The following is an 18,977-nucleotide window of genomic DNA, read 5'->3' as shown; positions in this document are numbered from 1 at the left end:
TGTCAATTTTCAAGATGCAGTTTGTCCCATAACAAGCAGATATAGAACACATTGTAGCTCATTCCTTTTCTTGGAAGTTCATGGAGGCATAATATGGAGGAAATCAGGGTCCTTATTGCTGTTCTCCTTTCCCTGGAGAGAGACTATCCAGAAGTGTGGTAGAGGACTGGAGGCAGACCTTCCTCAGTGGGGAGCAGGAGGCTGGGATAGGGGCTAGTCATGCCAGGCCAGGAAGTAGCCCAGCTTCCGCCTTTCATCTCTCATCTCCCTCAGCAGGGTGGGAAGGACATGGGACTTCGCAGGGTGTCCTTGGCCAAGCAACAGCCTCTCCAAAGCCAAGTTTACAATTCTAAACAATATTGAGGGTCACAGGAAGGAAGTGGGGAGAAATGCAGAAACTCTGAATATCAAACTTTGAATATCAAAAGGAACCCAGAATTCTCCTTATCAAGAATCTGCCTCTTAGATTTTTTTTTTTATCCCAACAGTGCCCTAGGTGGCCAAATAAAAATGTTAACTACATTTTAGAAAAGTTTTAATTTGAACAACTTATGATTAAAAATACATTTTATAAATAATTTTCCATAGACCTGATTGAGGATTGTTGCAAACTCTACAAAGACATACTACAACAACATGGATTAAAGGAATTACAAAAAATATCTCTATAGTCATCCTATGTAAAAATACAACATTATACATTACACAGCCTTGTCTTTGTGCAAAAAGTTTAAGAGAACGCTGTGTTAGGCATATTAAACATTTACTCAAAAGGAAGTAAACTTTAATACAGTTACTTTGCATAATAGTATAGGCACAACTGAAGTAATGAATCTTCCCTACCCCAAAGTTAATATACCTTAGTTCAACATTTACTTTTATTTTATAGGACTGATGGCTGAACTTGGCATTATACAATTATATTTGGTTGTGTGTGGATGTATATGTAAGTATGAAAACAAGTATCTGCTTTGACATTGAGGAAAGCCCAATGTATTCACAGTATTTTCAGAGATTATGTTCTTCAAAACAGTCTCTGTACATCTTCTCCATTAAATAACTCTTTAGAAAATTAAATTAAGCCAACGTCTGTCAATTAGTGGACATCCTCTGTTGAGACTTCCAGTTTTCGCTGTGGGACAAAGAGGGCTCCAAAGGTCATTTTATTAGCACCATCAAAATCTATGCAGGATGAGCTGGTTGGCTTGGTTGGTCCACCTGGGGTACGGAAGAAACTTTCGGCTACTAATTGTGACCCTTTGGGTGTCACAGGAATGGGCTGATTGGAAAGAGAGATGGAGAAAGGAGTTAAACACACAGAAATACATATGACCTGCAGACTTGGAAGATGGGACTGGATGGATATGTCATATGTTGGGAAACCAGCATATTCTAAAATTGGCTAGGGAAGCCTGATGAGTTTTATATATTCTCAATAATTTTTGCTAAGGGAAGACAAATCTTACTGGGTTATCTCATGATAACCCCATAATATGGGTCTGGAAAGAAGGTAGGCTTTCAACTCTCATCCTCTCCCTCTCCAAAGAAGGAAAGCAAAAATAAATCTCCTATGATATAAATATATGGGACTTAATAGGTAACTGTGGTGCACGACTGTAATCCCAGGTACCCTGGAGGCCAAGTCAAGGGGATCAGAAATTCAAGGCCAGCTTGGGCAATTTAGTGAAATTCTATCTCAATATAAAATATACAAAGAACTGGGTATGTAGCTCAGTGATAGAGCTCCCCTGGGTTGACTTTCCAGTACTAAAACAAAGAGACAAATTCAAGGAGTAATAAAATTAAAGAGAAACACCCTCACCTGTTGTACCCCTGGCACAGCAACTGATTGTCCATTCTGTTGGTTCTGGCCTGGAACTGGTGAGTCATAGCTGATGGTCCTTCCTTGCTGACAACCTGCATTTTCTGGTATGACACTAACTGATTCTATCCTTGGGGACACAGGAATGGTACTGGTTCCAGGCCCAGGGCTGGCAGACACCTGCATACTGGGGGAGATGAGTCCCAGGTGCTGCAAGGTGAAGTTCATAATGGCTGAGCTTGGGTTCTGGATGGGAATGGGGTGGGTCGAAGCGAGAGCCGGGCTGTTCCCAACAGGAACAGCTGCCACAGAAGTTGGTGAGACCATTAGCTTCAAAGGTGTGACATGAAAAGAGGGAAAATTAACAGCAGAGAGTTCCGAGGTTGTCACTGGAATAACACCTGGGGGAAAAACAGGGGAAGATATCTTAGAAGCACAGGCATTTGAGAAGTTTACAAGGCATAAGTGAACTTGAGACTGGTTCAAGTTTGACTAGTCATTTGCCTACACTCACCTGCAATCGGGGAGCTGTAGATCCTGTGGTTCGGGGAAAGTGCACCTGAGTTTTCTTTACTAGACAAAATGGACTCTGCCCCCAGGGATGAGCACTGGGTGAGGGGGATTAGGTATCCTGATGGAAACAGGGTCTAGAAAACAAAGAGGAAGCGTTTAGTCTTACACAAATCCTATAGGAAGAAAAGGGCCATGTGACTCTTCCAGGTTAATATCTATCGGTAGTTGTTTTTCTCATCAAATCAAGCCTCAGGTGGTTTGTTCCTAGAGGACAGTATCCTCCCACCTTTCCAATGCTTGTCCTGAATAATGTAGAGCCTCTGTTTCTTTTTCTTCTTCCTTCCTTCTTTCTTTCTTTTCGCAGTGCTGGGGATTAAGCCCAAGGATTAAACTAGGCATGAGTTCTACCACTTAACTACATCTTTAACCCTTTTAAAATTTTTTTGTTTTGAGAAAGGGTCTTGGTAAGTTGCCCAGGCTAGCCTTGAACTTGTGATCCTCTTGCCTTTGCTTAGCAAGTAGCTTGAGATGACAGGTGTAGAGCACAGCACCCAGCATCTGTTTCTTGAATGCCATCTGAGCCTGCTTAGGGGTAGGACTCACATAACACTCCACACTGACATCCTAACACCTGCCATCAGGGTTGTTGCTATGATGTGGTGCTGTCAGGACCCAGTTTAATGCAGGTGAACACCACATATGGCACTGCTGGGCCATTACCTGATTGATCTTGAATTATGTAGAACCATTTCCCAAAGAATATTCTGAGGAACCCTAGTTCCTGGGGACCCAAACAGGCATTACTTGGTTCATGGTCAAATATGTTTGGGAAATAATTAATTAAACAAAGAGAGTTTTCAAGAAACTTTAATGATAGCATGCATTATTAATCTCCAAGTGGGGTATACTGCATGTAGCATTTCCCAGACTATTTGGCAATAAAGTTTTTGGTAAGCTGTTAAGGGACTAATAGTCAAAGAAAACATTTTAAGCAATGTTAAGTCAGAGAAAGGAGTGGCCAAATTATGGTCTATGACCATATCCAACCCTCTTATTTTTGTAAAGAAAGTTTAATTGGAATACAGCCATGTCAATTCATTTGTCTATTGTCTTTATGGCTGCCCTCCTGCTATAGTGGCAGAATTGAGTAGGTGCAACAGAGACCATATGTCCCCAAACCAAAATGTATTGTCAGGCCCTTTACAGAAAGTTTGCTGACCCCTGATTTAGAACAAAGGAACTGTATGAGTATAGAGTTTTTTCTGGTACTTCTTTGCAGTATTGCTTACTCTGATGATGCCAAGTAGCCTTATATAACATGTAAACTAAAGCACACCAGTTGAAAAATGACAGATGAAAACGAAAACAGATTAATTTCATATTAGAGGCCCAAATATCATTGACCAAAAGCTCCAGGTCAATAATACTCCAAATAGAAAAGGCCCCTGTTTCAGGGTGCATCTACTTCCCACTCTGCCTGTTAGATCGCTCTACCTCACCGAACACAGAGTCTCCATGGGTGGCTGAACTGCCTGAAAAGTCTGCTTTAGCCTCACTGTGCTCCATGCTGACGAAAGCTAAAAAGTAGCTCTTACAAGGAGGGGCCGTCTTTTGTCTTCCTTCAGACCTTTCTTCTCTATGTTGTCAAAACAACAGACCACACTTTGATCTGGCACTTAATAGGTTTTTTCCTGGGGAACCAGTGAATTCAAAAATCTACAAAGCTGAAAGTATATCACAAGATTTAAATTTTGTTTCTTAGATGCTTGGTAGTGCTCAAAATCATTACTAATTGATTGGTACCTTGAGCTGCAGAAAAAAAAAATTAAAAAATTTAGGGCTGGAGATTGAGCCCAGACTCACACATTCGAGACAAGTCCTCTACCATGACACCACACCCTCAGCCCTAGAGAATTCTTAAGGGGTAGAGCTAGGTCTTTTACACATACATAACTGCTGTTATCTTTAGTCATATTCTCTCAGGCACAAGTTATTATGATTGCTGGTTTAACTCTCTCAAGTCTTCAGTAAAGCCTGTAGGACTCTCATAATAACTATTTGATTTTTAACAAACTACATTTATTATAAAATTGTTTAACCTATAATGGCAATTCTACTTTTCAAAAAGTATCAGATCTTATTAACTTAGCAGAACGAGCAAATTTGTCATATTTCCATTTGAACCGCATCTCTTCTAGCCACAGCCTCCCTCTCACCCCTCTTCCTATCACCTCTGCTTCATCTTTTCTCCTTCTGATCATTCACTAATACATCTGTCCTTATTTGCATACTGTCTTCATCTACCCCCACAACTGCAGATTCTCAGTGAATGTTTGCTGAACAAATGAACAGATGAATTTCTTTTTCTTCTGTTCAGTCCATGCTAAAAAGAAATGGTTCAAAATGAAGTCCCAGAGATGAAACAAAAAGAAGCAGGGGACCTACACACTGAAAACACTAATCCTGAATAACTCAGGGAGCAACGGGAGCCCAACATTAAATCATACCCATTGGCCCAGAGAGATTATGGACCTCCCAGAAAATTGAATCAAGGCGGCCTTGTGATTTTCCCCTAGTATGCACATTAAAAGCAAAACGATAATGTGTGAGATAATAGGTGTTTTGAATGGTTTCCACGAAGCTATCCTCAGGGAAGATTTGACAAACTCTAAAGCTTCCTTAATAACAATAGTTACAGATAATGCCCTTCAGCTGATATGATGTCTTAAAAGAATCACAAACCCCTTTATGAATATCATCATGTAATAAATTCATTTAATCCCACAAAAACTGTAATATGGCCACAGGGCAAATACTCAGGAGCTACCACCACCAAAGGCAGGTGCTGGGTTAGATTTGATCCAGAGCATTTTCTACGCAGTAGGTGAGCAGGAAAATTGGTGGAATAAATTCTTTATAGGTGAAGAAAAATAAGACATAGAGAAGTAAAATAACTTGAATTAACAGCAGGAGCAAAATGAAAGATTAACTTCTACTTCTATGTCTAATGGTATTTATTTGATGATAATGTCTTTCATATATAAATGTCCTAAGAGGGGATAATGAGACAATGTAGGTAATAGTAATACCTATGATGCCTGGCATGTGGATAGGCATTCAATAAATATTCTTTCCTGTACTAATCTCCACCCAGGAAAAAAGTATCTAGAATGTCAATACCTGTAGAAAGCAATGCATCTAATATACCTACAATTTGTCAAGATCAGCTTGACTTTTCTATTTATACAAAATAGAAAAGGTGGTTTAAATTTGAGGTAGAGTAACATTATTTTCTAGGCAACAGATTCCAGTTAAATGATATCAAACAAATATTTGGAAATGACTCAGAAAGCAGGAGTTAGAGGAACCCTAGGCACCCATCCGTTCAGGGTTATGTCTGCTTGTAAATTATTTATGACCTTCATGACAGGTGTTTGCATTCCAGTGTGTGATGGAGAAATGGACTTAAGGACAACCACCCGTGGTGCTTTAAAAAGAGAGTAAGTAATTCCTTCCTCCAAAAGTTAAAAATGGCCCTGCCGTCATCCCAGTCAGGGGCTTAACTGTCTGGGGCCTCATCTGAATTACGGATGCTGAAGAATAGTTCCCTATCTTCTGAAAGACTGCTCTTTGCTCTGATAAATTTCACAAGCCACCAAATTCTTCTCAGTCCCTCACATTTTAAAGCACAATTGGAGGTTTTACTTACTGTGGAGACATTTTCAAGTCCTTTTAGGTCCTCTTTAAATTTTTTTTTGGAACCACTGTCCTCAAGCAGGCTCGCCCTTTTTGAGCCCTTTTCTCCAATCGCCTCCCTGTTTCGGTTCTTTGCCCCTTGTCTGTCTGGTGCTGGCAGCAAGCTTCCAGGTCTGGAGGAGGCACTGGACTTTGTGGCATCTTTGGTGGGCTCACTGGTGGCATCTGTGGAGTCTTTTGATCCAGTAGCTTTAGAGCAGTGGATGGGACAGACTGTTGGGCTCTGCCCTTGGGGTGGCGTCATGGTTTGGGCTTGGGTGGGCTGCAAGTAGATGGCATAGGATGGGCCTGAAGGGGCCTGAGGTAGGATTACAGGCACTGCTGGTGACAATGGGCTAGGAATTAGGGGGACCACTCCCAGGGGCTGGATGAGGGATGGTGTCGTCAGCTCCAGCTCAGCATTCATTGGGGTGTCCAGAGGGGTCCCTGTTTTGCTGTGCGCAGATCTTGCTAGCTGTACTTTCACTGTCTTTCTGGGTTCACTAAAAGATAAGATTTAAAACATGACACAATGGAAATACATTTTTATCCTAAATGTCCTACCATTTTGAGCCTGAGGTTGAAGCCGCAATTCTATGAACCTGGTCATATTTCCTGTAATGACTGAGTAGGAGATAGGGAAATGATTATCTCTTCATTTTCTAAGGTGAGTGACTATTCTCACATAAAGTAAGCAATTCTATTAATGCAATGCAAAAATAATCCATCCTGTTCCTAAAGAGTATTGCCAACCTACCTTGATTGCTCTTCTAACTGCATTTTGCAAATAGCCGCAAGCTGAGCCATTTTACTCGGGAAGGATGTAGAATTCTGAGAACTCTCAGCTGGTGAAACAAAAAGGAGGAGAAGGTGGGTAAATCTAAAGAATAAATGTTCAGGCAAATGAAACCTCACTGAAGTCAAAGGAACAGCCCCTGCCCCAATATTGCATGGCAGCTAAACAATAAGCACAGGGTACCAGGAATTTAACCCAACGGTGCTTTACCACTGAGCCACATCCCCAGCCTTTTTTATTTTGTCAGTTTTGAGACAGGGTCTTGCTAAATTGCTTAGGGCCTAAGTTGCTGAGGCTGGCCTCAAACTTGCAATCCTCCTGCTTCAGCCTCCTGAGTCACTGAGATTACAGGCATTTACCACTGCACCCGGCTACAAATTACTTTTTATTCATGAATTCATATATAAATTAGGCTTATGAGTTAGAGGAGTTGGACATATGGATATTGAAACAATTCTTTTAACACTTATTGCAAGGATCTAGTAAGCTAAAAGCAATCAGATAAAAAGGAATTCTTCTATCGTAGTCCTGATATTATGGAAAACATACCTTTGTTGGTCTTGACAGGGCTACTGGGAGCAGAATTTATCTTTCTCCGATCATTCTCTATACTCTTCACCAGTTTGATAAGAGATGGGTGTCGAGTAAAGTTTGGTTTCCCGCGTGTGGAAAAGAGGTTTTTGGCACAGTTCTCTTTTGCAGACCGCCTTACCTCCGAATCAGAGGTGGCAAAAGGAATGACTGGACTGGAGCCTGAAATGGAAAAGTTCAGTGTATTAAAGTACAGGTGGTTTGGCTTTCTTGTGATATGAAATAAAGGTGGCAACAGTTATAGAATACAGATAATGTGCTACTATTCCATAATGTATCAATGAATTTATACCTTACAGCCCTCCCTCAATGTCCCAGGGCATTGTTTCCTGAATCCCTCTCAGACACCAAAATTTATGGATGCTCAAGTCCTTTACATAAAATGCCATAGTATTTGCATATAATCTATGCACATCCTTCTGGATATTTTTAATCATCTATAGATTACTTATCCAATACAATATAAATGCTATATAAATATTTGTTGTACTATATAACTATACTATATTTGGTGCAGTAATTTGGTATGAATTTCCTATATTGTTTGGGAGATAATGATAAAGAAACCATCTACACATGTTCAGTACAGACAAAAAAATTATTTTTGAATATTTTTGACCCATAATTGGTTGAATCCCTGGATGTGGAACCTGTAGATACTGAGACTGTACCTTACAACAAGTGGTGTGCTAGAATATAATCATTATTGATTTTTATGTTTTTAGTGCATGAAAAAATTGTGTGTCTTATAATGAGTGGTGTGTTAAGAGTTCATGAAATACAGTGATCCTCACATGAGGTCCAGGAGGCAGGTATTTCTAGGGAAATGCATCCCTGTCAGAGATCGGAGCACAGACACACAGATTTTAACCCACGACTCCAGGTCTCTCAGCTGGCATTGACTCTCCTGGTCAGTGTGGCCCCAGAGCCTTTATTCCAAATTCTTGCACCAAAAGACCTCTCCTTGAGATCACAGCCAAAATTATAAGAAGCCTGCAAAGGCAAAGTCATTTCACAGGGAGGAAAGTGAGTCTTAGAGAAGTAACTTGCCTGAAGTCGCACAGCTATTGAGTGGCAGAACTGGGACTACAACCTAGGTCTCCCTCTCCTCTCATGGCCCATGTTCCTGCTATTTTCCAGTGGTTCTGGGATGTGAGGGTGATTTGGCTGTGACATTTGTCACCCCATTCATCACCAGGTTTGATTAAGCTGATCTGGTGGCTAGGTAGGTGACCCTTCCTCCCTCACTGCTCCATATACATCCCTTCTGAAGCTTGGTCAAAGAGGGCAACCTTCCCTAATAGAGAACGGTTCTTTAGTCAAGGGCATATGAGTAGCTGTACTTCCCTGCTAGAACTCCAAAGGTCTCAAGGTCCAGCAGTTTTGGATGAGGATCTTTGGTAGAATCCAAAATGTGAGGTCAGCCTCACAGAGTTGAAAGGAGAACTATTTCTACATTGAAATCAGAATACATTAATTTCATATTCTTTTTTTTTAACTTTTTTTTTTAGTTGTAGTTGGACACAATACCTTTATTTATTTTTATGTGGTGCTGAGGATGGAACCCAGTGCCTTGCACATGTTAGGCAAGTGCTCTACTGCTGAGCCATAACCCCAGCCCCTACTTTCGTATTCTTGATGTACAAGTCTTGTTGTGGTCACTGAACAAACATACATACACAGCAGTAGTACTGTATGTTCTGTGGTGCCTTAAATTTATCAAATCCTTTCACACACAAATTCTACTTCCTGTACACAGGGTGGGAGGGTGGTTATAGACTTCAGGTTGCTGATGAAACCAGTAGCCAACTTTCTATACTAGCACTCATCTTTGTTTTGTTTAACTATTTATTTATGACCTTTTTCATGTGGGGTGTGGGTAGGAAGGGGGAGAATCTATCCAGATGTGCATTAATTCAAAAAAGAAGCAAAGAATGAAAGAAAAGTACATACCACTGGTATTTGGACTGATTTCTGGGCCTGTCCATTTAAAAGCTGGTTTTCGACCTCTTTCCTCTGTAACATGAACTTTCTTGATAAGATCCAGGCTACTCAGAACGTTAGCTATATCATACAACCTCCTAATTTTTGCTAGGAAAAAAAAAAAAAAAAGCATATATGCCACTTAATAGAATAATGAAAGATCAAAGGATTTTGCTTCCTAAGAAATTCATGTATATTTTAAGAGCTATCCCAACCATCAATGTCAGATAGAAACATCTAACTCCTTTTAAGTTATTCTAGTGATATTGCTTTAATTAAAACAAAAGAGTAGTTTTGAATATTTAAAAGACAGTTACTGCTGGCCCTGAATTTTGAAATGACAATAGTACAAGTTGCAAAAGGAAAAATAACTTGATGAGATCACCCTACTTATGAAAAAAATCAGCAATCCTCAGAAACTTCTAAAGAGAAGAATTTTATGAACAAATGGAAATATAGCATCAGTGTATTGTTTTGCTTTTCTACATGTGATGGTTTATAATAAGATTTATTTAATATCATAAACATGGAAAATTCTGTACCCAACAAAATTTATAAATTTTTAGGTCATCCTTATATGTAAAGACAGATTTGTTAATTCTACAAATCTCATGTATTTTATTAAAGAGTTTTGCTACAATACAATTCTCTGTTCCCTTCCATCTTGATAGTATAAAAAATTATAAATCAATTCTCCTTCATAGCCATGCCAGAAGGTTCTGAATTTCCTGGAGATTCAGCAAATTACACATCTGCAGTTCCTGGAATAGCTTCCAAAACTGTGACTAACCAGTCAAATAGAGAGCTGAATACCATCAGGTGACTCAGAAAAAGCAGGCAACCCACCAGTAGTATCAGTATGCTTTCTCAAGCTGTAGGCCTCCCAAGCCAATTTGCCAGCATTATCACCTTTATTCTCTATGTAATTTGGTCTTTATACAGTATCAATCCTGAATATACTTCCATAGGAGTATGACTACTTTACAGGATGGGAAGCTGTTTCTGTATGGGAGCTCTCATGCAATCACCACTGCCTGAGGTTACTTGGGGGCGATTTTTCCCCACCAGACAGCCAGGGCCCATACAGAGTGGCCCACATCCAGGCCAGCCCCTGAGAAAGATACACATCTGTTGACCACTTCTTCTTTCCATATCTTCTCTCTACTCTTTCTCCACAAGGAGGTTTCTGCAATGAAGGCAGAGCTTTGTGTCAGGAACCGAATCTATGGTCCCTTTCAAACTGACAGCAGGTAATCTAAGATCCTTCTTTCAAATGCCATCCGTACTGCAGGTCACTTCAGGGGACAATTTTCTAAACTAAATATACCCTTGTATTTCAGCATCAGTGGAAAGAGCAGAGATCTAGGGTCTGATCCTACTTTACAAATTATTGCTCATTTAGACCCCAGACAGTACAAATTCTACTTATGTAAAATAGGGACAATGTTATAGTATCAGATGAAGCAAAAGTGTCAGACAAATAAGAATAGTTAAATATATATATCTTTGAATCCTGCAGTTTAGCTAAAGCAGTACCATCACAGATCCTGGGGAGAAGTGAAAATTTTGAAGCATAACTAGACATGTATATGCCCAATACATTTGGAAATCAATTGGTAACTCAGACTGTATGGATAGGTCCAAAATTCCCTGGTAGTCATGACACTTACTTTTAAACTTGCTTTTATCCAAATCTTCCACATGGTCCTCCCCAATTAAAATCTTGGCAGCAATTTCTAGGCTTACTATCTGAGGCGTTGACACCAGAAACAGCATCACAAATTTCTGGCTCATCACTCTTAAGGACTTGTCTTTGCGGCTGTTTACAGAAGCTTTGGAGAAGGATGAGGATTAGAGAATTAAAATTCATGAAGGGACAAGTGACTTCTAAAGTAGCAAGGCTAAAAATACCACCACCTGATCTTCCAGCTGACAACTGCAGTATTTTAACATTCAAAGCTGCAGTAGCTAATTTAGAGCAATGTTCTCTGTGGGGTCTCTTCTTGAGACCCACGAAAAGTACCATGCAGCCTGGGCTTTTCAGTACCATTTCTTACCTGCCCGAAATTCCACTCCAGGGAGCTCGACAAAACACATGTCCGGGTGTCCATTTTGGCCAGTGTTTGATTTGATGATATGATCCTCTATACTGTAACTCTTGATAAAGTCAAACTCTTGTTCATATTCTTTCTTTTTGATCATCATAATCTGCTCCGCGTACTTATTCTCTTCCCCGACACTCTTTAGAGTCCCAAGAGTTTTATTGAGATTATGTCGCCCATGCCACGTGTACCTGTTTTTGGCGAGGCGACTCACCATGTGCAAACTCTCTAGTACATTCACGATATCGTAAATTCGTCGACGCTCAACATCTACAAAGAATGCACAATTGTATGTTATTAGGATTATACTTTTATAATGTGTTTAGAATTTAAGAATCATTTATTCTATATATTTTTGTCAGAAGGTTCTGGATAATGTGATTTTATTTATTGGAGGCACATACACTTAACAAACAGTGCAAAGGTGAGAAAGACATGTCCCTGCTGTCGAAGGGTACAAATAAGTTAATACAAATTAGGAAAGCAACAACTATTGAGGGCCTAAAATGTGCCATACAGCTCCAGGAAATTTTTGTCCTAACCTATGAGGTAGGTTTTATTATCTGTACTTTAATGATGAGGATCAAACCAGTTAAGTAATTCCCTCCAAAGAACAGCCAGGAAATGGCAAAACTAAGTTTCTAATATTCTAGATCCCACACCTTCTAACCCATTTATTCTACCACCCTTAACACACACACACACACACACACACACACACACCCAGCCTGTTTATAACAATAATGTGATAGGTACAAAGCATTGAGATTTCAGAAAAGTGCAGAAACCATGATGTGGTTTTTAAAAAAACAAAAAAAAACTGAAAAGTATATTCCTTTTTGGGTCTAATTTTGCCTACATTCCAGCTATCATATGAGTAATTCTTTGACTCTCATAATTCTAGTTAACTTGAGTTATAAGTATTCTACAATGTTAGGATTCTCTTTGTTCTGGAATTTTACTTTTAGTATTGATTTAAGTTCAAATATTGTATGAAATCTAGTCTTTCAGGGAAAGTGCTTAAAAATCTATTTCAAAAAGGCTGCCCCCTAGTGGCCTCTTCTTGTTCCTTGGACCTGCAGGATAAGTCCACTGGGCCTGAGGGCCTCAGTCCTGAGCTGTTCCTTCTGCCTGGAATCCCTTCTCCCAGATGTTCTCATAGCTCTCTGTCTGGCATCTTTCAAGTCCTGACTCAGATGCCACCTTCTCAATTAGCCTGACCTGACCACTTAATTTAAAATTGCAAAGCACACCTCCACAATTCCTGGTCCTCTTACCCTGTCGTAGAATGCAGGTTTCTCATAGAAGGGATTTTGCCCTTTTTTGGTCACTGATGTATCTCAAGCTCCTTCGACGTTGCCTGGCACATACTAGCTGATCAACAGATATCTGCTGAATTAAAGAGCACGTACTACCCAGCTAGACATATTCATTAATTCATGAAATGTGATATTTATAAACATGTATTAGAAGAGCAAAATTTTCTTTATGGAGTGATAGAATAGGATATCTCTTCAAGTTTTAGATGAAGATATTTACATAACTCCAAAGAGATCCCATATTTGCCACAGATCCTTTTTTTTATCTCTAACTAGCTTTAGGTCTATGAAGAGTAGAGCAAAAGGGTGTATAACACAGTAACTCCTGGAAACACAAAATATTCTGAAAACTCATCAGTCCTCAGACTAATGGTGGCTGAGTGGCAGCGCTTACACAAACCCTGGTCCCACTCACAGGAGCTGGCCTTTACTGTTAACTGTGAAGACATCTAACCTTCAAGGACAGGGCCAAGGTGAAAGTTCAGAGTTGTATCTGCTTTTGAAACAGATTCAGAGACAACCTACCTGCTTCTAAGATTCACTGAAATTAGAAACTATTCACCTTTATTCCTTAATTAAGAGGACTTTGAGACTTACAATTTCCCTGTTACCTTATTTGTGTCCATTACAAACACTGGCTATGTAACCATGCATTTGCAGGAGTTAAATCCATGAAATTATTTTAATTATTAACCATTTCAGTAAACTCTTTGCATACTTACTAAGTTCTTCTGCTACTTCATCAAGACAGATGTCATTATTTACAGCAGGGTTGGGATAGTCAGGATATCGTGCTAAGAACTTATGACACAATAATCCTAAACTTTTCTCTTTTCGACTTGGTTGGGATTTCTCATATTCATCTCCAGATAAGTGTTCCTATGAAAGGAAAAGGTAAATAACATCTCATTCTGAGATAATGTTTGACAGATTTATTAAGGGCATCTGTGTTTGATGACTAACACCACTTATCTACATGCTTAGCTTGGACAGCTGCGAAGTTTGAGATGGAAGAAAAAGTGGGGTGGGGAAGGGGGACCCAGTAGAATACTTGGCAAATCTGAAAGGGAAGCCTGAAATAAAAATCACTCAAAGGTTCACAATTCCCAGTGGTTGATGGGGTTCAAACCTTTCTGATGCTCTGGGATTTATTATGAACAGCCTGAGGATAGTGATCTTCATATTTTCAATATTTCTGCAGAAGATCCAAACCCCCCATTAATCCCCAGTCTCTACTGGCCCTCTGAAAACCTACATGTAAACAGTCTTTGGCCTCAGGTAATCCATTTCTGTTGTCAAACAATCCCCTTCTCTGATCTCTGTCCCGGATCTCAGGGCTCACAGCACTGATGAGCATTTTCAGATTGGCTGTTGGTGTCCATGGCTCTCCCTGGGACACTTCCTTGGGCTTGGTGGGTGTGGTTAAAGGGCCAAAGTCAGGCTGGATCTCGGCCAGTGCTATATTCACCTTTGTGGATTCTTTGAGGGGTGTTTTCATCAGTCCCCTTTTATGTGGCTCAAAAAAGAGATTTTCCTGGTTCAAAAGAAGTAAATAGTTAGATCCATTGTAGAATAAGACTTATCAGATGGCTTTTGACTAAAAATCATACAATGAATAGAATACTGCTAAGGAAAAAAATCTAATGAAATCAAAGTTGATTAAGGAGTATATTACAATGATCATTTCACACCTACTGTCTGTTCTAATAAATTTTCCACTTTCAAGTTTGCAAAAAGCATGGATTCAAATGCTTTCATCTTATGTTCCAAGAATAAAAAAAAAAAAAAAAAAAAGAAACTTGATTAGGACTTATAACTTTTTAACTCTATTTTGAAATAATTTTAGATTTAGAGAAGAGGTGCAAAGGTAGTTTAGAGAGTTCCCATATATCTCTACTCATCTTTCCCTAACAGACCTGTTAATTTTAAATAATCCCAAACAGTATTATAAGTAAGCCTCCAAGGCAGAAACCATTTTCCAGCTAGCATAATGGCTACACTGGGTGCTGCATGATGATTAAACAAAACTGACATGGAAGAGAGCCAAGCAGACAGAGGTGAGAGGTAGCATATAGTCAGAAATCCAGAGAATCTGTGAAATCCAGAGTGCCTAAATGCAGGTTTTCTGACCAGAAAAATTCAGATCCACCCTTCCACTTTACAGATGAAGAAAATGTGGCTTGTTCACAAATAAAGAATAATAAAGACTGTGTTCCTTCCTCTTTCAGACACCAGGTACTTTATACATTGCTCCTAGCTGTATCTATTTTAAAGAAAATACTTGAAATGGCAATATATGAAAGAACAGGGAGAACTACTAACTCCTCAATAAACTTTGGGAACACGGAAGGTACTGTTGTTACATGTCTGAGACGCCTAACGATTTATTAAGTGCTTTCCATATGTATTTTCACTGAATTTTGCATTCCTATTTAGCAGAAGAGGACACAAGGCTGAAGGTGGTTACACAGCACAGGAATCTGGACCTTCTCACTCCATGTATGGTGTTCCCACATGGCGGTTAGTATGATGGATCTAGGCGGGGACTCCTTGCCAGCATGTGCACTCATGAGGTACTGACCTACAGATGGAGTTTTGCTAAAGACTACTGCTCTTTGCTTCACACTGCCAAGAACAATATTAATTCTCTTATTTAACATTTAAAGCTTTTAGTAAAGTTTCAGTTCACTTTTTTAACCTATCAGTAGCTAGACACCAGTGGGATACTCCTATTGACAATTCCTCTGTAATTTTCCAAAATATTTACTCATGGACAGAATTTGGAGCCCTAATAGTTAAAGAAGCTGACAATTAATAAAAAAATTATAAACAAATCCAATATCAAATTATGTCAAATACCCTTTCTGAATTCCAATTGCTTAAGAATCCTCAGAAATTTCATAATGTACTAACAAATTTTATTGTATTCTTAAAAATACCTTTTCTCTTTGTAACTTCCATAAAACCATTAAAATAGAAAGATTACTTTAACCATGGGCAATCCTACCCTTCTTCAAAACTTAAAAATTTCCTTCCTTCTGGGTTTTTGCAAAAGCTAACTAACCAAAAAGGGTTGATGTCAATAAGGCAGAGGAGAATGAAAAATTAAACAGTTCAGTCATGATGATAATGCAAATTTAAAACTGCAACAATGAATGCCAAAGCTACAAAGTACCTTTTCGTTCTCCATTCGGCTAATTTTTCATACATTTAGTGTTTCTTTTAAAATGAAAAATCTGTAGTTCCTCCCCAAATCCTGATGGTTCCAGTAGTCCAATCAATTCTATTAAAATTTTTAATATCCTTAAAGAAAAAAAGGAAATAGAAAAAAAAATTAGAGAAAATATGCACCAGTAGATTTGCTAAAAATTCCTTCACCATCAGGGACACAAGAGGCCGCCTAAACAAAGAGTTACAAAAAATGACAAACTGGATTTATATTTTATTCTTGATCTCCAGAAGAGATAGCCCCACCACGGGGTAGACAACTCCAACATCAATAGATTTCTTCGTAAAAACCATCTTCTGTCATGAGCTTTCAAGTAACCCACAAAATTCCCAGTGACAGCTCTTTGCCATCTTTAGAGAAGGCATTCTACCGGGCCCCAAGTTCACTAGCAAGCACCCACCTGTCCACAGATCAGGGCTCCGGACTGAGCATACGAGCCCAGGTTCCGGCTGAGCACACAGGATCCCAAGTTTCTGGACACGAATCTGCATCTAGATGCCCGAATTTCTCTCCTTGCACATATGTGCACATGCTCAGCAGTAGTCTTGGGGCGCTGCGATATGGAACTTCCAAATTCAGTACCTAAGCTCTAAGGGTACTGCTGGGCATTTAAAGAGCGCCTTCTGGTTAAGACTCTTTTCCTTTTAATAGACTTCCTTAAAGATGCAGAGTTGTATGTATTCGCTATTCGGGTGGCTGGTTCACACCACGATGCTCAACTCCATTGAGGAAGGCTGCGTTTGCTCAGTCAAACTACCAGGTACGGTCATCCAGCCCGCCACCCGCTCCGCGCGCAGAGTACTTCCCCCTCCCGCAGACCAACAGCACCTCCCCTGGAGGCCGCCCTGCTCGCCGCCAGCCCGACAGTTCCCGGACCGCATCCTCCTGGTTTCCAGAGCAACGATTCCCGTCCAATCGGAGGGACAGCTGCGGGCCTACGATTGGTTGACGGTCCCAGGGGCGGGGCCGGACCTTCCGCCTTCGATTTAAAAATTTGGCGCGGAAAGCCCGACCGTGGCCGGCACCGCCCCTTAGCTGCGCGGGGCTTGAGCGCGGGCAAACCCGCGCCCGGAACCACGGCATCCCCGCCCCTCCCCCTCGCTCGCCCCCGCCCCTCTGCGCGGGAGCTCAGCTCCTCCCTCCACGGCCCCCCGCGGAGCGGGAGGCGGGAAACGGCCGCCGCCGCCGCCCGCCGAAGCCCACTCCGGGTGCTGGCAGGCCTGGCGCCGTGTCCCTTTGCGTCCCGCTGACCTGTCAGTCCACCTCACAATTGGAGTCGGCAGGGGCTGAGCGGGGACTCCTCCGCACCCTTTCCCCGCCCAGGCCCGGGAGTCCGCGTGTCTGGCGGTCTGTCAGTCTTTCCGCCGCTCCGAGGTGGGTGCCGGAGGGAAACGTCTGGACCAGGACTGGCGGGTCGGCGGGCGGGCAGAGAGAGTGTGACCGTCCTGGAGCAGTCAAACCCCGGATTTGAAATTAACCCGCTCCCGGCGCGAGCCGATCCCGCGGGCTGGGAGGGCCGCTCCCCTCCCCCACGCCCGCTCTTCCCGGCCCCGGGCCCCGCGCGCCAATCCGAGCCTCTCCACACCAGCCGCCTGCGAATCAGGGTGCAGGTACCGCCCTTTAGTCCTGCCTCCTCGAAGAGTTGGGGGAAAAGTTCTGCAACTTTTTTTTTCTTTTCTTTTTTTGCATACACCCCTTACCCTTACTAAAATTGGTGAATGAAATTTGGCCTGCCCAGGATTCGCGGGCTGAGAATTGGGCACTGTGATCCCCAGATTGGGGCTATTTTACCCACCGCCTAGCCTGGGTCTGCTTACCTGCCCTCCGGAGCTCGTCGGGATCATTCACTTTTTAATACCAAGCATGCATTATTGGGCTGCCCAGCATCTATTCCACAACTTCCAGAAACTGGTGTGCAGAGGGAAAAGTTTGGCTACTGATACCAAAACTCGTTGGGCGCGGGCCTTGGCGCGTCCCGGAGAACTCAGGTGTGGGGAGAAGGAAGAGTAACACTGAAAACCCGCCAAGCCTGTCCGTGCCGTCCGGTGTCTTCCCTTTCAGCCTTCTACCCGCTTCTTCCTTTCTTCTCCTGTTGTCCTCCCTCGCTTTTCCCTCTTTTTTTCGGTTTCCGAGCCTTCGGCGGCATCAGCCTGGTATATTGTAAAGTTCCACAGTAACAGTGGAGTTAGGAGGCACTATAGTCCTAAGTCCTCATTTTGAAAAGGGGGAAACCGGGTTCCGAGCCTGTGCCTAGATTGTTTGCGCTCTCATTTTTTGCTCCACTCTTTTCTGCCTCTAAACGTTTCCTCTTTTCTGGGGACCCGGCTGCGGTTGCTGGACCACATGTGTTGCCCAACCACACCAAGATCAGGACGCCCAGCGGGGAGTGTTCGGTCTGGGCTTTTCCTCCTGTTCTGTAACCTTGCATCTTTAAGTTCCATTGGTTATGGCTATAGGGGCCACGCTGTCCAAGTCCCATTGCTTACTTGTGTATCAATGAGTCACCCATTTCTGACTCTAAGTCCGAGACATTCTTACATTTTCCTAGACAAAATAAGAGCTTGGATGCTGTGATGCTGAGGCCAGGATTACTTAGCTGAAGCTACTGGCCACAGGCCTGGGGGCCTAAGGGGTTATGAGGTTTGGCTTATCTTCCTGCGGAAGGCAGCCTCAACGGTGAGCTCAGTGGCCACCCAAAACTGTTAGCACCATCCTGAGCCTGTCTTCTAGGGACCATCCCTGGCAGGGGCACCCATCTTCAGGCAGGTTTTATTTTTGAACACACTTCAAAAACGACTTCAAAGGGGACTGGCTGCCTGCAGTTCTGGGATTTAAAAATATAGCTGGAGTCACTGGGCAGGTCCCAGTAAGTATTGCAGTAAATATC

General features: G+C 41.6%; 1 protein-coding gene and 1 long non-coding RNA gene across 12 annotated transcripts in view; one reads left to right on the top strand and one right to left on the bottom strand.

Moving 5' to 3' along the window:
* The window catches only part of LOC124088645 (uncharacterized), an 82,749-nt gene that overhangs the window by 19,069 nt on the left and 44,703 nt on the right, over positions 1-18,977 (top strand). For 4 of the 10 annotated variants that reach the window (XR_009226145.1, XR_009226152.1, XR_009226149.1 and 1 more), the window contains exon 2: positions 15,298-16,850. This is a non-coding gene — a long non-coding RNA (uncharacterized LOC124088645). Of the gene's footprint in view, positions 1-12,504; positions 15,212-15,297; positions 16,851-18,977 lie in introns of those variants that run through there. The other 6 variants (XR_009226154.1, XR_009226151.1, XR_009226153.1 and 3 more) reach the window with 6 other exon arrangements.
* On the bottom strand, positions 519-17,598 carry E2f8 (E2F transcription factor 8). Of its 2 annotated transcripts, none has more exons than XM_046438381.2 (13): positions 17,342-17,598; positions 16,037-16,164; positions 14,117-14,395; positions 13,584-13,740; positions 11,498-11,812; positions 11,111-11,272; positions 9,411-9,548; positions 7,416-7,619; positions 6,828-6,915; positions 6,045-6,573; positions 2,337-2,469; positions 1,823-2,223; positions 519-1,279 (listed from the first exon to the last, which is right to left on the bottom strand). In XM_046438381.2, the coding sequence occupies exons 2-13, from the start codon at positions 16,049-16,051 to the stop codon at positions 1,097-1,099; spliced, it is 2,604 nt and encodes an 867-aa protein (XP_046294337.1). In that variant the 5' UTR covers positions 16,052-16,164; positions 17,342-17,598; the 3' UTR covers positions 519-1,096. The 2 variants fall into 2 exon arrangements, with proteins under 2 accessions (XP_046294337.1, XP_046294335.1); XM_046438379.2 differs by lacking the exon at positions 17,342-17,598 and adding an exon at positions 16,491-16,620.

The sequence above is a fragment of the Marmota monax genome, unplaced genomic scaffold, assembly GCF_021218885.2.
Source record: "Marmota monax isolate L192 unplaced genomic scaffold, Marmota_monax_Labrador192_F-V1.1 WCK01_AAM20220418_F8-fsc00061, whole genome shotgun sequence".
Taxonomy (NCBI): domain Eukaryota; kingdom Metazoa; phylum Chordata; class Mammalia; order Rodentia; family Sciuridae; genus Marmota; species Marmota monax.
The sequence above is the reverse complement of the archived record's forward strand: the minus strand, read 5'-3'. Positions and strand labels throughout refer to the sequence as shown.